This window comes from Melozone crissalis, unplaced genomic scaffold (genome assembly GCF_028551555.1).
Source record: "Melozone crissalis strain CALT ecotype California unplaced genomic scaffold, PUWL_Pcris_2 ptg000033l_1, whole genome shotgun sequence".
NCBI lineage: Eukaryota > Metazoa > Chordata > Aves > Passeriformes > Passerellidae > Melozone > Melozone crissalis.
Genome location: NW_026535811.1, coordinates 14,361,961 through 14,381,176, shown reverse-complemented (window position 1 = coordinate 14,381,176; position 19,216 = coordinate 14,361,961). Strand labels below are relative to the sequence as shown.

Sequence of the window (19,216 nt, the reverse complement as noted above, 5' to 3'; positions counted from 1 at the left end):
CACAGATCAGCTTTATTTAGCATCCCACAGAGCTTTGCAGGCATCCTGGCCACCTTTACACGTGTGGGGGTAACCCCAGCTTTGCAAAGCTTCATAATGTTTCCATTTAAAACCCTTCTAAAACAAGAATCAAAGCACAGCATTTGATTCACCTTGAACCCCACTGCAGTTCCCTTCGATGAGCCACCACCAGCTCCTGTGACTGAAGTGGCACCAGTTTTGTTCACATACCCAAGGGCCAACCCCCTCACCTGGTCACCTCTGAGGGAGCCTGACCCTGGCTGGGGATGGGGAGTAAATGCTGCTGGTTTCTCTAAGCCCCTCTATTGTTGCTTCCTCTGTCCCTGCACAGAGGTTTGGGGGGCACAGAGCTGCAGGTGCTGCTTCCTGCCTGGTGTGACACCACAGCTGTCCAGCATTACTGTGCTCACCACAGAGAGGCTGGGGTGGGAAGGGACCTATGGGGGTCACCTGGGCCATGTCCCTGCTCAAGCAGGGCCACCCAGAGCCATTTGCCCAACTTACCTGGTTGCATGGCTTCAAAAGCTTCACAGAGCAGCACTGGACCCACCACTCTGCTCTGGTGTGGAATGCAGGTGAGATCTTCTGAACCCCAGTGCTGGTCCTCTCACCTGGCCAGGCCCATGGACCACAGGGATCATTTACAAAGCCTCTAGGAGTCCTGTGCAGCCCAGCACAGCACAGCTGCAGCAAAGGTACCCACATGCAGCTTTCAGCCTGCAGCCCCACAGCAGCTGGGACAGAGACTCTCCTCCCAAGAGCAGACTCAAGGATGCTCCAGGTGCTCTCACCCTCACAAGCACTGCAAGTGTAACAGTCTCCACACCAGCTGGAGAAAAGCCCTCACCCTGCCTCCAGCTCCACTCCCCTCCCCTGACAGCTCCTCACTGAAGGAGGTCACCACAGGCAGAGGAGAGGGGACCAGGAGGCCTGGGCAGGGGCACAGAAGGCAGCAGCAGACAGGCTGCCCTTGCCTGTTCCCAGCTGGGCTCCCAGCAGCAACACCCACGACAGCAGAGGAGAGCCCACCTGACCTTTGGGAAGCTCTCCCAGACAAGATCCTGCAGGTAGCTCCACCTTGGGCTCTCCTGGAAAGCTGTAAGGTGAGGGATGGAGGCCACCTGGCCTCTGAGACTCACAGGGAAGCTGAGGGCCTGGCCAAGGCAAGGGTCCAGCTGCCTGATGTCCTCTCTGGCTCATGCTTGGTGCTAGGTGGGACGGTGGGAATGCACAGCTCATCCCTTTCCATGAAAACACCATGGATCCACGTGCCTTTTACACAACTGGCTTTTAATTACACTGCATGAGGAAAGGCCTCCCCTCGTGCCAAGACTCCCCAGTACAGCTACCCAGGGAGCTGGCTGGCCCATCAAGTCCTCAGTAGGTTTAGTGGTTCCCCCTCACCCTTTTCCCTTGCTTGGAAGCTCCTCCTGGTCAGTCCACATCATCCCTGCAGCCCTCAGTGTCCTTGCTTTGCAGAGACCTACTTGCAGACATCTCTGTCCTTCCCCTCAACGCCCTCTTTGCCTGCTCAGTCCCATGGGAATTCCCATTTGGCCTCCTGCAGCACCAGGCAGAGAGGAGACAGGGCAAGAGTCATCGGTTAATAACTGTTCTAACCTCAATATAAATAGAAAAATACAACCAAATAAAGAATTGGCTAGCTAAGAGATCCAGTCCATGGGGATGCCTGCAACGTGCTAGTGCAGAGTTCAGAGAGAGTGCTTGGTCCAGTGCTTGCTACTGTAGACATCCAGAAGCCTGTCCTGGCAGCTGCAGCCATCCCACCTTCCTGCAGCACCATGGCTCTGTGCAGCTGTGCCCAAGGCTGCTGGCTCAATGGGAATGGTTGAGGAGTCTGATTTATTGCTGCTAAGTGGTAAAGCCATTCTCTTCTGTGGAATGAGGATGTGCTTCGCTCTTACTTTTTGTGGAGGAACTTCATTTTGCTGCCTGAAGAGACAGAGAAAAGAAAATGGACTCTCCACAGCAACAGGCAAAACAAGTGTCATTTCCCACCACCTCTGTCCTGTGCAGTGCACTGGCCCTGCTGCCATCCCTGGCTCCTTGTCCACAGCCAGCTGCTCTGCAAAGCTGGAAGCAAGGGCCTGCAGAGCTCTGCCCATTCCCTGGGAGCAGTGCTGCAGGCTGAGACCCTGCAAGCTCCCAGGCACACCCTGCACAGCCCATTTGTCCAGGGCACACCAGCCCCTCAGGCACTGCTGCTCTTAAATGGCCAAGAACAGACAAGAGGACCAGGGATGTGATCTTAACACCTGATCAAACTCAGCCACAGTGTCTGATGTCTTATCAAAGACTTCCCACCTCAGTCTGCAGCTCTTGGCTAGCTCTCCTTACAGTGGAAAATAGATTGACTCTTAGAATACCCCTGGGCAGTTCCCACTGCTGATCCCTAAGGGCAAACCTGAAGGCAATGAAATCTCTGTCAATCCCTCCATCAGGACCCGAATCCACCATCCCCAAGTCCCTGGCTGCTCCATTGCCTCTTCAGACCCACCTGTCTCCTTTAGAAGACATGGATACAGCTCATGGCCCAACCTTTGGTTCTCCACCAGCCTCCAGATAGTGACTGACCAGGGCCAGAGCCAACAGTGTGCCAGCACAGGGCTACATGGCCAGGCACTGGATGCCACACTTAGTCACCAGCTCTGTCACCCCTGGGCAGCAGGGCAGCAAGGCAACAATGCATCAAGAAGCCCAGCCTTGGGAAGCCAAGGGTTTTGCTGGTTCCTTACCTAGGCCTTTCAGGAACCTATTGACTCCACTCTGCTCCCCACTGGGAAGCGTTTCCAGGTACTCCTGAGCCCGTACCTCAAACAGACCTGCAGAAAGACAGAAATCAACAGCTTTTATTCTGTGTCTCTATAAATCCAAGTAGGAATGCCCACCTGAAAATGTACTGTCTCAGCTTACCCACACATTATTGCACAGGAGAGAGAACAACTCACCCCACCTCCTCCATCAGCTGAGGCCAGATTTGGCACAGAAGCTTTGGTCTGCCCCCTCCCTCCCCACTCAAGGGAAACTGCTGTACCTCACTCAGGGTACAGAATGTACCTCCCTTCATTCTGCTACGAACACAGCTAGGCCCAGGGAGTGACATCATCTGGGGAATCATCATGCAGAATTTACCTCTTTTACTCAGCCACCTATTCAAGCATTCCCTGCTTATTAATGCTCATCAGGAAGCTGCTAAGCCAGCCCCAGTAGCAGCAGGGATAAGAAATTTCAGCTGCCAGTAGAGCCCTTGGGACTGTGGGATAACAGGAGTGAAGGGGAGGGTGGGAAGGAGATGAGCATCCAAGCTTTCTACTAGACAAAAGAACCATGACCAATCCAGCTCAGCTTTCCTCCAGACACAGGAAGTAGGCATGAGGGACTGCAAGAATAAATGTCATTCCATCAGTGGAACTCAACATGGAATGGAAGGGGCACACGTGGAGGATACTGCAAGGGTGAAGGATGCCTGCAATCCCAACCCCATCCAGAAACCAGCAGATTCCCTTCTGGTGCTCCTGTACCGACACTGCAGCCTCCAGGCACGGAGCTGGGCATGCAGGTGGTGGCTGGGGAGCATCTCCCTGCTCTCACAGGAGCAGCAGCAGCCTGGAGCCCCTCACCTCTGACCCCCTGCTTCCGCAGCTCCCGCTCCTGAATGAAGCCCCCAAACATCTGGGTCTCCATGAAGACCTCCAGGAAGCGGCGGAGGCTCTTGGAAGAGACGGATTTGCGGAAGGCCTCGCGCTGCAGGGCCCGCTCCTCGCGCTCCGTGGGCGTCAGGAACAGGGAGTAGTGGCCCACAATCTCCACAAAGAAACGGACAAAGGCCTCGGACACCACCTCGTTCAAAGGGCTGGTTTCTAAAGGAAAAACAAAGAGGCAGTGCTCAGGACAGTGCTGTAAGAATGTGCTAGGAAAATCTCTGAGTAAAAATTTTTTTTCAGATCCAGCCTGAGAAGAAAAAGCTGCTCAAGAGGGAGAGCATGCTAGGAAGTGCTTGTCATGGAAGTAGACCAAATTGTTACTACTTTGAAAGACACCAAGCTTTATTTTGGAGCTCACTTTTCTCTGGTGGGATGGGGGAGAGAATCAGAAAAGTAAAAGTGAGAAAACTTATGAGCTAAGATAAAAAGAGTTTAATGGATGAATATAAAACTGTGCATGCAAGCAAAGCAAAATAATTGTTTTATTCAGCAGTTCCCGTGGGCAGGCAGGTGTTCAGCCCTGCCCAGGAAAGCAGGGCTCCAGCGCACATGCCTTGGGAAGACAGAATACCCTATTTCCAAATGTCTCCCCACTTCCTTCTTCTTCCTGCAGCTTTATATGCTAGCATGACTCCATGAACATGACTCCATGTGGAATCCATTGTTTTTTTTGGGTCAGCTGTCTCTGTCCCCTCCCCACTCCTTGTGCACCCTTAGCCCACTCACTGATGGGGTGGGATGAGAGGCAGAACGGTGTTGGCTCAGTGTTATTCTCAGTGGCTGCTGCTTTTTTCAGACTCTCTCGGCCGTTTTCTGGCTTCTCTCCCAAGGAGTTATCAGTGCTCTCCTGGGAATTCGTCCAAGTCGGGAGCTGCCCTCTCTCGGCTCTTCAGGGCTAATATCCCCCCTTGGTGGGAGTAGCCCACACAGCGGATGCCAACTGTCCCGTTCCTCGGCTGTTCTAATGGCCTGGAAAGGCTCGGGATGGCCTTGAGGCAGCCCGCGCTCCAAAGGACGAAAGGAGTCTTCAGGTTTTTCAGTTCTTCAGTGTTGTTTATTAATTCTTATCTGCAATATTTTCTCCCGGCCCGACAGAGGTCCGCACAGCAAGTCAGCCATGGACACACTGACTGCCCTCAGGGTGGCCGCTTATTTTTACACCAAAAACTACGTGCAGGATATTTACCTTTTCCTCCCAATACCTTTCACTCTTATTGACAAGTGCACATTCAGTAAGAACCAATCTCAAAGCGCCACCATCACCATCAAAGATGGATGACAAGAAGAAGAAGAAGGAGGACATGACACGCCCTAATTCCTCCATCTTGTCTCCTAGAACCCACCTGTACCGAGATTCTAAAACCTGTGTTTTCACTCTATAATTAATTTATCCCTTCACCACTTATCCCCGTGTGATCCTCCCATCCTCATACAGGTGTTGCGTCCCGTGCAGGATCAAAGTCCAACCACCAAACACTTCTGGCAACGTTCCACGACTTCCGAGCCCCCCCAAGGGTTGTCTCAGCAACTCTGGACATCAGGAGTGATGTGCTGAGTTCCCACAGCTCAGTATGAGCTCTGCTCAGCAACAGCTAAAACATCCCTGTATTATCAACACCATTTCTAGCACAAATGCAAAACACAGCCCCATACCAGCTATGGAGAAAATTAACTCTGCCCTAGCCAAAACCAGCACATTCTCCAGGCTCCTCTGCACCAAGGAGATGCCCATACTGTCCCCAAGAGAGCTGTCCCAGCCCAGTCACCATAAGCCACATGGTCACTGCTGAGTCTGCAGCTCTGCAGGTGACTGTCCCCTGGAGGAGCCTGCATCACTCATGGCCAGCATAAGTGGGATGAAAGCCTATAAAACCCCCTGAAAAGGAGTACAGGTGCTCACTGGAATTCTAAGGGAAGCATGGCCAGAGCTGGGAAGAGGTAAGTGCAGTTGCCCTTCACACAGAGAACTGCCCCTGTGTGCTGGAATACTTCACATAGCTTAACCAAAATCCTGATCTACCCCCCATACCTGTGGTGTTAAATTCAGTACAAGCCCAGTTCTCCTCTAAGAAATGACAGACAAGAAAGGGGCAGGAAAAGACATGGTTTTCAGCTGAAAGGCACTGTGCTTTACCCTGCTTGCCATTGACAGGGCCCTCCTCCTTGTCGCTCGCCAGCTCATTCCTCTGCTCCAAAATGTGCTCTAGGGCAGCCTGCAGCTTGCGGGGCAGGATGGAGTCCTCATCTTCCATCTGTAAGACAGAGCCACCTCCTCAGGGACTGGGGCTGGGACAAAAACATCTCCTACCCTGTCCCCAGCACAGCAGGGGGAGCACTAGAAATGACCTGTGAGGAGAGGCGTAACTGTAATGCATTTGGCACATTCCCAGCACCACCCAGTGCAGTAAAACCAAAAAGCACAAGAGCAAGGAGAAAGGGGGTTGTTTTCCTAAATATTCCCCTTTTCTGAAGGAATTTTACATGTCTGACCCTGGAGGCTACTGGGCAGGGCTCACCCCTGGCCTCACCATCTGCTCAGGAGCACTGGCCCCGCCACAAAGAGGAGGAGTGTGAACAATGCTGGCACATGGCCAGTGAGCAGAGCCTCTGCTCAGGCACCAAACCTCTTACACAGGCATAAGGAATTCCCAGGCAGCATGGGAGCCAAGGAACTGCCAGTGACTGTGCAGAGCTCCTACCAGCCCTGGCTGAGTTGGCTGATTCAGCTGAAGCCTTCAGAAGAGAGGTGCAAGGTAAAGCATTACCCCAGAGCTGAGGCAGCTGGCAGGCGAGGGCTGAGGGAGCGCTTGGCCTTCTCCCACAGGCTGCTCCCTGCAGCAGGAGGAGCACTCATCCCATCTGAGTGAGGGGAGCAGCAGGAGGAGCACTCAGCCCATCTGAGTCAGGGGGAGCAGCAGGAGGAGCACTCAGCCCATCTGAGTCAGGGGGAGCAGCAGGAGGAGCACTCATCCCATCTGAGTCATGGGGCTAAGCCCCTGCACAGACCCACACTGCCAGCACTGCTCAGCGATCTGCCAAAAAGCTCTGGGAAAAAAGAGCCTCCTGGGCCAGGAGTATGTTTGCTCATTTATCCTCTTCCCTTCCTCCTCCCCTTCCCACTCCTCCTTCCACAACAAAGGGAAGTGAAAATCAGCAGGCAATATTGCCTGCAGAGCAACACACAGGCTCCCATGTGCCACCTTCCTGCCTCTAACCCATCCAGTGCAAGGACTGGATTGAGGAACCACAAGCTCCTGAGGCAGTAAGGATTTCAAAAAACCATCAAGGCTCTCCTCCCACTCAGGGCAGAGGGAGAGTATGTGGTGGAAGATGAACTGACAGACACAGGCTGCAAGAACCCACACTGCCTCCCAGCAGACAGTGCTGAGCCAAAGCTTTCCAGCTCTGTCCTCTGCCTCAGAGGATGACACTTAAGGACCTATAGTGCCCAAGTGCCACCATTTTCCCCTCTAAAAAAAAAAAAAGAGAAAGAGGTAATTCCCAATGATTTAGTCCTCAACAGCTGTGGTTTGGGATGTTGATGTTACATATATACACAGCAATCCCTATAACGCTGCCCACTGCAAGTCCTGCCTCAGTTTTTGAGTGGGGAGAAAGTGATCCACCCAGGCAGGTCAGCACACACAGATGGAGGTAAGTTATGGAGGAAAAAGGGGAGAAAAGGATGTGAATTAGCTCTGCTCACCTGTCTCAGAAACCGATTATTTACAAGGTCAACGACGAGGACCTAAGAACGAAAGAGCAAGAATCAAAAGTGGAAGTAATTATTTCCACCATCAGAGTTTATCCTAATCTGTAACTGCTCTGGAGGAAACACTTCCCTGCTCCTCCTACCCTCCACTGCAGCTGGAGGAGGCACCCAGCATGACCCAAGAGCACAGCCCATGTTGTGGCTTCCTAGGGATGCCACTGCAAACCACAGCCCAGCTTGGACAGCAGGAGCTGTGCTCCAGGCATGGCCCTCTGCTCTTTTACCACCCAGCAGGGTCAGAGCTTCATCCTTTCTCCCCATGTGCTACACTGCTGGGGGAGACAGAGATCAGATTCAGCCTTGCTGTGCTTACCCTTGTGCCTCAGGAATCCAATTCTTAATTATTTATTGCTATTGTGAGGCACCTGTGTTAACCTGAGGGGCAACTGTCCTGGCCAGGCTGCAGCAATCACACTGAAGACTGACAGGATTTGCATGCAGCCCCTAGACAGCACCATGCAGAAACCAATATAAACTGTAATAAAACCATCTCCTACCCACAGCAGCCCCATAGTTGGAGATTCCAGCCCCCTGCCTTCCCAAGCTGTGGCCAAGGCAGAGCACAGACCTTTGTCTGCCTGGGGGAGCACCCAGCTCTGCCCTTACCCCACACTCATGGCAGCCAGAGGATGAGAGCTCTGCTCCCTGGCACTGCCAGCTGACAGAAGACAGCTCAGCCCACAGGGAAGAACCTCAAGTACAGCAGGGTGTGGATGCAGGACTCAGAGTGGGGATGCAGGACTCACTCAGAGTGGGGATGCAGGACTCATTCAGAGTGGGGATGCAGGACCCACAGTGGGGATGCGGGACTCACTCACAGTGGGGATGCAGGACTCACATAGTGGAATGAGGACTCCCAGTGGGGATGCAGGACTCAAGCATGGGGATGAGGACTCCCAGTGGGGATGCAGGACTCACACAGTGGGATGAGGACTCCCAGTGGGGATGCAGGACTCACACAGTGGGATGAGGACTCACAGTGGGATGAGGACTCCCAGTGGGGATGCAGGACCCACAGGGGGGATGCAGGACTGACTCCCAGTGGGATGAGGACTCACCTCCTCCACGGGCAGCTCCTTCAGGCGGGGCAGGGAGCTGGAGAGCAGGCCGATGAGGAAGGGGGTGGGCGAGCACACGATGTCGATCATGGAGGGCGGCAGCACGGGGATGTAGGTGTGCTGCCAGGTGAACGGGTACAGCAGGGCCACCGTGGCATGGCAACACTTGGACAGAGTGCTGGAAGACAAAACACAACCAAGGGCAACAGCTGGTCAGTCAGGGAATCAGGGGTGCTTCCTAGAAATCAACTGCTCCCTGACTGATCTCTCTAATTACTGAGGGCTTTCCCACATTTCTGACCTCATTTTTCAGCTTCAGAAGCAAAGACTTCTGAAAGATGACCCCAGCCCACGCTCCTATGAGAAGGGATAGGTTCCACTGAATCAGGGATCTGCTGTTCCAGTGTCCTGATGGAAAATATCAGACAAACACTGCACCTTCTATGCCACTGCCTCTCCTTAGCTAAATGAGTTCATTCAGCCACAGCTCTCTGGCAGGAGTCAGGCAGGATATCCAGTTAGCCATGGCAGAGCTTGCCACAGTTATTCATCTCTTTGGAGATGCATTTTTATGTGTCAAGAGAGGGGGAAGGCTAGCTGCTGTAAATCCTGTATATATAACATCATTTGGTTTTACCAGCATCCAGGAAGGGAGAGGAAGGAGAGGAAGGACAGGAAGAAGGCTGGTGCAGCATGCAGGAGCCACGTGGATAGAGAAGGATGCCCAGCTGGCTCCCATTAGACTCCATGGCAGAATTTACATTTAGCAAGCTGGGTATATTGCTGACTTGAGAGGGAAGGGGTTTGATGGGTGTGGATTTGAGCTTGCTCTGAAAAGTGCAGCCTGCTTTCCCTCCCCACTCCAGTTAAGTTTGGTGGATGTGCACCCCTGTGCTGTGTCACTAGGGCATGCTGAGCAGAGTGACGTGGCTGGGGACAGCTGGCTGGCTTCCATCACGTAAGCTCAGGTTAGCAGAACAAAATTGTGGCTGCTGGGACATCAGTGTGACAAAGTATGAAGTAATCAGGCAACAAACAGTGCTAAACACATGACACTTTTTGGAGATGAGGAGATCCCAGGGGAGAGGCTGGAATCTGCTCAACCTGAAAATTTCATCTGGGACTGCGACAGGTAGAGAACTGGCACTTGGGAAAAATGTGTGTTCTGAGAAAGTCTCTTCACAAAATGGGGACAGTGTCCTCTCTCTTCACTCCCAGAGGACTGTCTTTTCTAAGGAGATACTCTGTAAAAACAGAGGAACACCCTCCAAAGGCTCTGTTACAGAGCGGTAGCTTTAAATGAGAAAAAACCTTCAGTTCCACATCATTTTTTGGGAAGGTGTGAGTGTATCCCCCTCCCTGCATTGACTCCTCCAGGCTGCCCCTCTGCTGCTGCTCTCCAGCTGTGCCTGCCATTATCAGCTAGCCCACATCTTGCCATGTCTTATCACAAATGCAAGGCAGATAATGAATCTGAGAGAAGCAAAATTAAAATAATGAGAAAACAAGGAGCTACACGAAACAGAAATATAAAAAAAAAAAACCCAGAAAAAAGTGGGAATAATATCAAAGTAGATTAATTTTGTTGTATCTTTCATACAAGCTAATCTTGAAAGGAATTGCAACAAAAGTGAATATGTCATCTTAGAAGTGCACTCCAAGCTAATGAAATCCTTTAAAAACCATCTCCTTCAAAGCTGTGCCACTCATACATTTCAGGTCATGTTAGCAGATACAAAAGCAGGGGCTTCTCTTTCTCTCCATCACTGCAGAGCATATTTTCCACTCCTCGATTTCTGACTGATAATAGACCTGGTAATAGCAGCAGCAGCAGCATAGTGAAAGCTGAAAGAACTGCACCTTTCATCACTTGGGCACAGCAGTGGGGCATTATCACCACCCATCATTCCTCTTCTTTGAGCAGAAGGTGAATGTGGAAGTGTTAGAAGTTTTACATTTGTCACCAATCCTCTATTTTGAAGGTGTATCCAAATTTTCTGCCTAAACATGGGACCTGAATTTACAGGCAGCATGTGAAAACCCATGGAAAACATCTCTGAGCGCAGGTAGCTCCAGAGAGGAGCAGTGAGCAGCTGAAGTATGTGGTTATTTATGGATGGTGAGATATTATGGCAAGCTGTCTCCTGCTATATTTATGGTGCCTTGTTCTTGCCTCAGCCCAGTAAGCACACATGGTACGTGAGAGATTGAGGGGGAGGAGAGATGGCCCAGCTCCAGAGAGTGCAAGTCAAAGGCAGAGCTGTGTTAAGTCTGAAATTGCACACACCAGGCAGTGGGAAGTAAAGATAACTTCCCCTTCCACCCTTCCATCTGTGCATGACTCAACGCCTCCAGTGTGAAACCCTGTGATCTCTGCTCCCAAACATTTCTCACTGTGGAAGACCCTTCCAGGGAGCAATACTGGTAGGGTTGAGGTCTGTGAGCCTCCCTTGTAGGCAGAGCAGTTCAGGGATGCACAGAGGAGGCATCACTGAAGTACCTTTTGCACACATCAGACTTGCTCTGCAGTAGTCTCAGGGAGCTGCAGGTTGCCAGGAGCCCAGGAGAACCGTGCCCATCTAGGGTGACTCAAACCTAAGATCTCTTTCTCTTGCATTTGGCACTGCAGCATGCACTAAGGGACTGCTGATTCACACCAGGCTGATGAGCCTTGCAAAAGAATCCAGCTTGATAAATCCCTTTTATGCCACCTGTGAGACTCTTCAGGCAGCAGCCACATGACTGCAGTGTGCTGTGTGTCAGGAGCCACCCTGAGGCCACACAGGTTCAGTCCAGCTGCTCAAACGGGACACAGGCACCACTTTCTAAGGCTTTTGGTTTCATGAGTAACCTTTAAAATGCTGCAGGTCTTTGAAGAAGGCTGTCAAGATGCTGAGCACATATTCAGGGGTTCATTCAGCCTTCTGCAGGGAACATGTTAGAGTTGCTCACAGTTGAGACTGAGATGTCAGGGCTAGTACAGAGGCTCAAAAGTACTGAGCACACAAGAAGCCTCAGACCTTTCCCTAAAGGGCTGATTTGGGTGGGACTGACACATAGATCTCTCTGGGCAGGCATTCCCCTGGTCAGAGCAATGATAATGCAGCAACCTGTGACACTTTTTTGCTTGAACAACAGGACTTCCCAGGACCCAGCACAAAGCCAGCACCCAGCACCCTGTGGAGCTGCTGCTTCTTGGGAGCCACCTTGAACACAGGTGGCCAATACAGACAGCTGCAACTACACAGAAACCCTTCTTCCTCTCCTGGGAAAGCCTGCTCCAAAACTAGCTTGACTTGCTCTAAAAGACACCTTGTAGAAGCAACAGCTTCTACAAAGGGACACTGGCTGTTCAGGCTGGCTGCTTTCCACTCCAAAGGCAAGCATATGTGACAAAAAGCCTCCAAAGCTGACTCCTTCTTTGGGTTTAGGATCTGCATGATTTCTGAAACACACCAATGAATCAAACATCCTGCTGTAGTTTAATGCCAGGAAGTCCTGTGGTCCCTGCACTAACCAAACTGCTCAAGATTTGCTGGCATTTGGCAATTTAAGACTATTTCAATATGTATCTTTTAATTTTTTTTTTTTTAATAAGCTCTGCCACAGTAGGATTTGTTTTACAAACACCTTCAGATTTCTGACACTGTGTCACATCTGGAGTTACTTATGATGGATTACAATTCTGGTTTGCAACATTTAGCAGGCACAGCAGCTTCCAAGCATTGTCCCATGACTTCACACAGCACTGCTGCAAATCCCACCAGGAGCATGCCAAGTTCCACCAGCTCTCTGGGGACCCTCACTGACTCCCACAATGTGGCAGGTTTGTGCAGGTGAAGAAATGATTATTAAGATGATCTGAAGAGACAACACTATTATCAAAACTTCATCCTTGGGTTTCTTCTTCTCCCTAATCACAGGGCAAAAAGGGAAAAACCTGCTAGGCTGATATTCACAGTCCCAGATTTGTTTTTGTAGCACATGGTAGAGGGTTCTTCCTGATGATTAATTACCTTTTCTGGGGATGACCACATTTAAAGTGTCTACTCTAATTCTTTCAGATCTGCCTTTGATAACAATTACCACTTTGTGCTGTTGATACAGCTGTGGTTTCTGGCAGAGACAGAGGCAATTGCTTGAGTTGGTCAGATCCACAACAAGCTTTTGAGATCTGGAAAAAGGAAGCTTTGATTTTAAGCCTTTGCAAGCTTTTCTTTTTAAAAAGCCTTCTGAATCACAAGATCTCCTGCTCAGGCCATTAAAAACTGCCCAGCTTGAGGTACCTTGTGACATCAGGTGATTTTAGCTGAAAGATGCCTTCTAAAAGGTTGTTTGGCAGTGCCTGGAGCTGCCTGCCAGGCAACACCCCTTTGAAACAAAAGCAGCTCTCATGTTGCAGTGTCTGACCCATGCCACTGTCTCCACTGGCCAGGGACTAAAGTTAACATTGCAGGAATGAACAAAAGCTGGGGGAAGACTGCACAACAGAGTTTTAACAAAGTCATTTTCCTGGGTTGTGAGGCAATGTATACTCCAGTATCCATAGTGACAGGGAAAAAAAACCCACCCAAAAACTAATAAACCAAATTCTTTCCTTTTCCGCTGCCAAGCTGTGGATTGACAGGTATTTAAACACTCAATGCTCATTCTAAAGATGGAAAAGACAAAGTATTTCACTTGCTGTACACTTGTTAGATGCATTTTTTGGCTCAGCTTGAAAACATTTCACAGTTCTTGCAATATTTGGCAGGAGACCCTTCAGCTTTCTTTTCCCACAGACTGATTTTATAGCAATTAAAGGATGTAAATAAATTGTACACATCATTTCTCTATCCCTCACACCCAGATACACCTTTTCAAACTTGGACAGATAGTTATTAATAGTACCCACATGAAGAGCCCCAAAGATTAATCATAAATGAAATTTATTGTGCATCTTTCACTGTGTCACCTGCACTCTTCCCATTCATCCATCTCAGCTGGATTATTTCTAGCATTCCTAACCTCTGAGCACTTTCCAACAGCTGCCTTTATAGTTTTTTTCCTTCTCCTCAGCTATTTCCAAAAAGTGTTTCTTATCTTTCCTCTCAAATTGGCATTTTCACTTCTAGAGTGAATGCTACTTAACTTGAGTTCAATGTGTTCCTGTCCCAGGAAGAATATAATTTGGACAGAAGATCCTGTATCTCCAATATCATCAGCTTTCAAAACATGGAAGGTCCACCTATGAGTAGAAGAGACTGTTCACCTCAGGAAAGGCTCACAGTGCCAGTCCATTCAAGTCACTGAACTGGATTAAAATACAGCAGTTACTTAATTTTGAGGGATATTTTCTTTGTTTTCTGTATTTCACATCTTTACAGCCCTTTGGGATAATTTCCAAGCTTTTGCTCCACAAAAATAAGCCAGAGAAACTTCATATTTTGTAAGAGGAAAATAAAGAGACTCTCCTGAAATTGCTCAGAGTAAGGTCTTCTCAGAAATATCAAATATTAAAAGTCTCATAGAGAGCTGGCAAATCTATGGTAAATATTTGAATCTGAGCCCTGTGGTCTAACAGACCCTGGATCTTTTAAACATGACAATTCTTTTTTCACAGAAAAAAAGAAAAAAAGCTGTTTATGAGATATTCAGAGATTCTAGAAGCTATGATTCTATAGCTCTCTCCCACTCTTTTAAAGGCCTGTACAGCTGGACTCATTGCTAAGGACCCTAGATATCTTGACAAAAGATACAGGGGTGGGAAATGAATACCAAAACCCATCAAGGTGCCTTCGTTTACAGATATCACACCCCATGCTCAGAATACATAGTGTTGTGCTGCCATGTAAAGATGTGATAGGAAAAGATTTGCTAAAAATTGTTCATTCTAAAGTGATGTCTCAACCCCCCCATCAAAAAGTTCCCTGCCATTTCCTGATACCACCCAGCTCTCTTGTAGAGATTACAATGTCAGTCTGTGTCCTTAAAAATTTTCTCAGAATGTAAAATTTATCCAACAAAAGAAAAGAAAAATATTTGAGAGCCTGTGATCATAGATGATGTCATGAATCATATAAGTTACATAGAGATGTAGTGTTTGGATGAGTTCTCTCACTTTCAATACAAATCTAAATACTCTGCATGAAATGTGTGGTTTAAGTATCCAGAATACCAAGTTTCTACAGACATAACATATCAGTAATTATAAAGAGGCAAATTTTCCCCTTTCTGAACCAAGACATCTGCCAGCAGCCAGTGCTACAGCTTCCCTCTCTGAGCCTTCCTATTCCTGTGATGAGACTGCCTGAGCTCTGCCCACAGAGAGCCCCGGATCCATGCAGAATGAATTTCCCCCCTTCATTTTCCTCTAGAAGGGGCCTCTCCATTCTGTGCCCCAGTGCTCAGTCCCAGAGCTGCAGGCTGCTGCCTGGAAGTTGTGAAAACAGACAGCTTAGGGGCATTGTACACTCCTGAAACCTGAGCGTGCTCCTCAGTGTCATTACTCATCCAGGCAGCTTTTCTTTCCCCAGCCCTGGCGAACTTTCCTCCCTGAATCCTCAAGTGCTTCAAGGGCTGGAGAGCTGCCAGCCACCAGCTGCACAAGATCTTAAAGAAACCCAGACCCATTTTCATCCTTTAGGAGAGCAAACAAATATATTTTTAAAAGAGCAAATTGAGCAGATTCAAAATAGAAGGGGGAACTCCTCTGTCTCATTTCCCCTCCTCATTTCCCCATTTCGCTGCATCCTTTGTTTTCATCCCCATAAGAAAAAAGAAGTATTTAGAAACCAATATGAAAATACAAGCAGAAAAATCAAGAAGATTTTGTGACATCAGGGAACTCAGAAGGGACAGTGATCTCTGCAAACACAAGCACAGCTCAGCAGGGAACAGTGCAGCATGATGAGGCAAAGGGAGGGCTTTTGCTTCCTTAGCACCAGGGATCTGAAATTATCTGGAGGAAGTGGAATTTGGTTCTCCTTGGGGACGAGAAGCAGCACTTTTTGCAAGCTGCAAAATGAAATTATGGTTCATGGCCTGAGTTCCCAATTCCTGGGAAGAACAGCCCTATTCCCATCGTTACGAGGTTGAAAAAGGCAGAGAAGAAAAAGAACAAAGCAGAGAGATCTGTCGCTGCAGCCTTCCCAGCCTCCCTTCCCTGCCAGCATTTTCTTTAGGGGAATGCAAGAGGGTACCTGAGCTTGTCTGCAATGAAGATCACCCTCCTTTCCAGCAGCAAGGAGGCAAAGACTCTGCTCAGGTGCCGCACGCTCAGGGAGGTGAACAAGGACTCGAAATCAACGTGCTCCAGCCTGGAGTCGAGGGGCCGCCGCAGCTCGATGACCTGGGGGGACACAAAGAGCACAGGTGAGCTCCTGGTGCCACCCAGAGCGTGCCAAGCAAGGACCCAGCAGGTATTTTCACAGCCAGAGTCCTCACTGACTGCTGGTGAGCACCACAGAGCAGCAAGTCCTCAACCACAGTCCTTCCAAAGGCCTCCCATAAACCCTTTATCCAGATGAAGAGGATCCAGAGTCCACTCCAATAGGCACAGCATGAGATCAGCCACGAGTTCTTCCCACTGGACTGAGGACAGAGAGCTCTTCATAAGGAGGAAAACTAGTTTGTGTCCAGCTAGGAGTGGTTTTCAGGCAGCAGAATGTCATGGAGCCTTTCAAATCTACACTCTGACTTTTACAGTTAGGATTTATTTATTTTTTACTGCAAGAATCTGGATGCCTAACCTCTTGACCATAAATTTTTTATATCAGTTACAGACAAGAGCAGCCTGTGGGTATTTTTCTTTGTTCATATCTACTTAAATAATGCCTGTCATAGCACCTTAGCACTTCATACTCCTTATCTTAGACAGATGCTTATCTAAATTGTTTTTGAAAGTCTCCAACACCACACATTTCATAAATCCCACAAGAAAATTACTCTAGTTCTGAACTACCCTCACCAACACCAAGCTTGCAGCTGAAACATGTCAGCGGCAAATTACTTCAATTATACTCTCAGTACACACTGAGAGCAACTGGTCACATTCCTCTCTGCAGGAAACTTCTTGTGTATTGAAAGGTTATCACGTGTCTTCCTTTGTCTTTTGTTTTCTATATTAAGTAAACAATTTTCTCAAGCTTTGCCTGCATTTTCTAGACCACTTAGTAAACAGAACTACCCTGCTGGGGCTTTCTCCTAGTGGGTGCATGTTTTGGAAAACAATACTCCAAAGAAAATACCATCAACACTGGAAAGCAGAAAATTTGCTTTCCTTTATTATTCATTCCTTCACTTGCTTTCACAATGAAGGATTTTGTCTCAATAATACCACACTGTTACTTTTGCTCACTTTAGGGCCCACTGTGCCACCAGATCCTCTTCTGAAGTACCACTGCTCACTCAGTTACTTACATGTTGTATTAGACTACTCCTTTCTTCCTCCCAGCATTTTTCTCTTGTCCATATTGATTTTCCCACCAGATGTTCCATTTACAGAATCACAGAATCATTTAGACTGGAAAAGATCTCTAAGATCATTGAGTCCATGTGATCACCACCATGACAACTAGACCACAGTGCCACATCCAGTCATTTCTTGAACACTTGAACACGTTTTGTGAATTCAGGGGAGTGGGGCACTTTGACTGTTAATCCCCTACTCTCCAAAGTGCCTGCCCCCATCCCAGCGCTGTACTGTGTAAATGTGGAGTTTATGCCATCAATCTGATAATTAATGAACAGAATCCCAGACACAAACCAGCCACAACATTCTCACAGCACACCACTGGGACTTTGCTCCTCCAGCACACATTTTTAACCAGCTTTGCATGTTCTCTGCAGTAATGTCATTTAGCTGGGACTGTTTCCAGTTGGGTTGAGGAGAATGTCATCATGTAGTGCTCTGCTGAAAGCCCGCAGACACAACTTTATCAACTTGCTCTCCTTCCTCCCTCTCACATTCAAGGCATACCAAGTATGGCCAAAACTACCTTCAATTTGTCTCCCTCCATCCCCCCACAGTCCTTCAATGCCATGCCCTAAAGCTCTGTACTCTTAAAACCCTCCTGCTGTCCTCACACCACATCTTGTGAGATACAACACAGATCCTCACCTCCACACTGTGAAAATGCCATTCTCAAAGGCTGCAATATTAGCCTGGTATGGTTTCAAGGATTTTTTGACCTGATCCACACAAACAGAGATTCTGTATTAAGGTGCTGGAGCACATTGTTCAAACCTGTCATTAGGAAGTTAAGTGTGGTGTCCTTGAGCAAATCCAGGTCATATGCTGGGCAGCACAGGACCTGCTGTCTGTGCCTCCTGGCCTCAAGGCCAATGTCCTGGCTCCTTTTGCTATATTAGGCTGTGTGCTTACATTCATTTTTACCATAGGATTTCCATTTTGATTCTGAGTCACTGAAGTCTCCATACCATTCCCTCTGGTCCCCAGTTTTACACCCCAGCTTTCCCCCACAGCTGACAGATCATCTGTTCTTGAAGATCCCCAGTGCTATGCCATGGTCCCAACTTTCATTTGCTAGTCCTGCACCATTTGCTGGCCTGTTTCCCTCTCTCTAGGAAGTGTCTTTACCTCTGTTCCTGAGCCTGGCAAGAAGTTCTTGACTGTAATGGTCCTGCCCAGAGCTGGGAAAGGAGCCTCCATGACACTCCTCATGAGAGGCTGCACCAGGGCTGGGGAAATGCCCCGTCTCTTCTCAACCTCATCCAAGATCTGAAATAAAGGCATGAAGACACAAAAACATGCAAATCAGGAGGAGGGAGATAACACCAGGAATGAAGTGCACCAGCATATATCTATGTCCTCTCCTTAATCCAGTATAGACATGGAGCTGTGTATCAAAAGAAAGAAGGCAAAAGGTGCAACTGAAGACCCTGGAGTTCTTTTATCAGGAGAAACACAGCTCCAGTGAAAGCTGAAAATTTGCAAACTCCCCACTACATTCAGAGTCAGGACTCCACCTTTTAACCTCTCTTGCATTCTGGAAGTTGTGCTGAAGGAAGTAGGCAAGAGCTGACAATCTAGTTTTCCTATTAACTGTGCTTTTGCTGGGTTCTGGAATTAGCCTGTGGTTGCCTCACCAACACCATTTCAGATCCTTTCTTCAGCTATCAGCTTCCCTGACCCCATTCATTCACATGCTGGCTTCACTCTCAGGTCCCTCTTCACCTACAGCACAAATTCCCTCTCTTTCTCCCCCCTCACCTTAGAGAAGAGATTGAAGCATCCAAGGCGACTCACAATGCAGTAAACTTCTGGGAGACGCTTCCCTTTTCCACTGGGCTTTCAAGACAAACACAAACACACACACAAAATAAACAAGGAAATGTCAGAGTTATAACTACTGCAAAGATAGAGTGACTGGTCTCTTAGCTGTGCATCTCACTGGCTGGCTCAGAAACTGGCAGGCATTTGACAGTATGGTGATGATGACAGCCTGGCTCAAACCCTGGTACACCAGAAACAGGGAAGAGAAATGGGCACATCCACAGTGTGGTCCCAGCTTACCTAAATCAAATGACAAAGGCAGAGCAGACTGATCTACAGAGACAACTCTGAACCTACAGGACCAGCACAGGTTTAGAAAACTGTTTAATAGGTATCCAAACCTAAAGAGGATAAACCCTGTCTT

The 19,216-nt window shown here is 48.7% G+C and overlaps 1 protein-coding gene across 2 annotated transcripts in view; it reads right to left on the bottom strand.

The window, feature by feature from the left end:
• Window positions 1–1,292: 1,292 nt before the first annotated feature.
• The window catches only part of DENND2A (DENN domain containing 2A), a 59,066-nt gene continuing 41,142 nt past the window's right edge, over window positions 1,293–19,216 (bottom strand). For both annotated transcript variants that reach the window (XM_054282059.1, XM_054282060.1), the window contains exons 12-20: window positions 18,790–18,867; window positions 18,157–18,297; window positions 15,758–15,906; window positions 8,577–8,754; window positions 7,453–7,494; window positions 5,881–5,998; window positions 3,663–3,902; window positions 2,778–2,864; window positions 1,293–1,974 (exon numbers count right to left, since the gene is read on the bottom strand). In XM_054282059.1, the coding sequence (XP_054138034.1) occupies window positions 1,943–1,974; window positions 2,778–2,864; window positions 3,663–3,902; window positions 5,881–5,998; window positions 7,453–7,494; window positions 8,577–8,754; window positions 15,758–15,906; window positions 18,157–18,297; window positions 18,790–18,867 (1,065 nt within the window). In that variant the 3' untranslated portion in view covers window positions 1,293–1,942. The remainder of the gene's footprint in view (window positions 1,975–2,777; window positions 2,865–3,662; window positions 3,903–5,880; window positions 5,999–7,452; window positions 7,495–8,576; window positions 8,755–15,757; window positions 15,907–18,156; window positions 18,298–18,789; window positions 18,868–19,216) is intronic.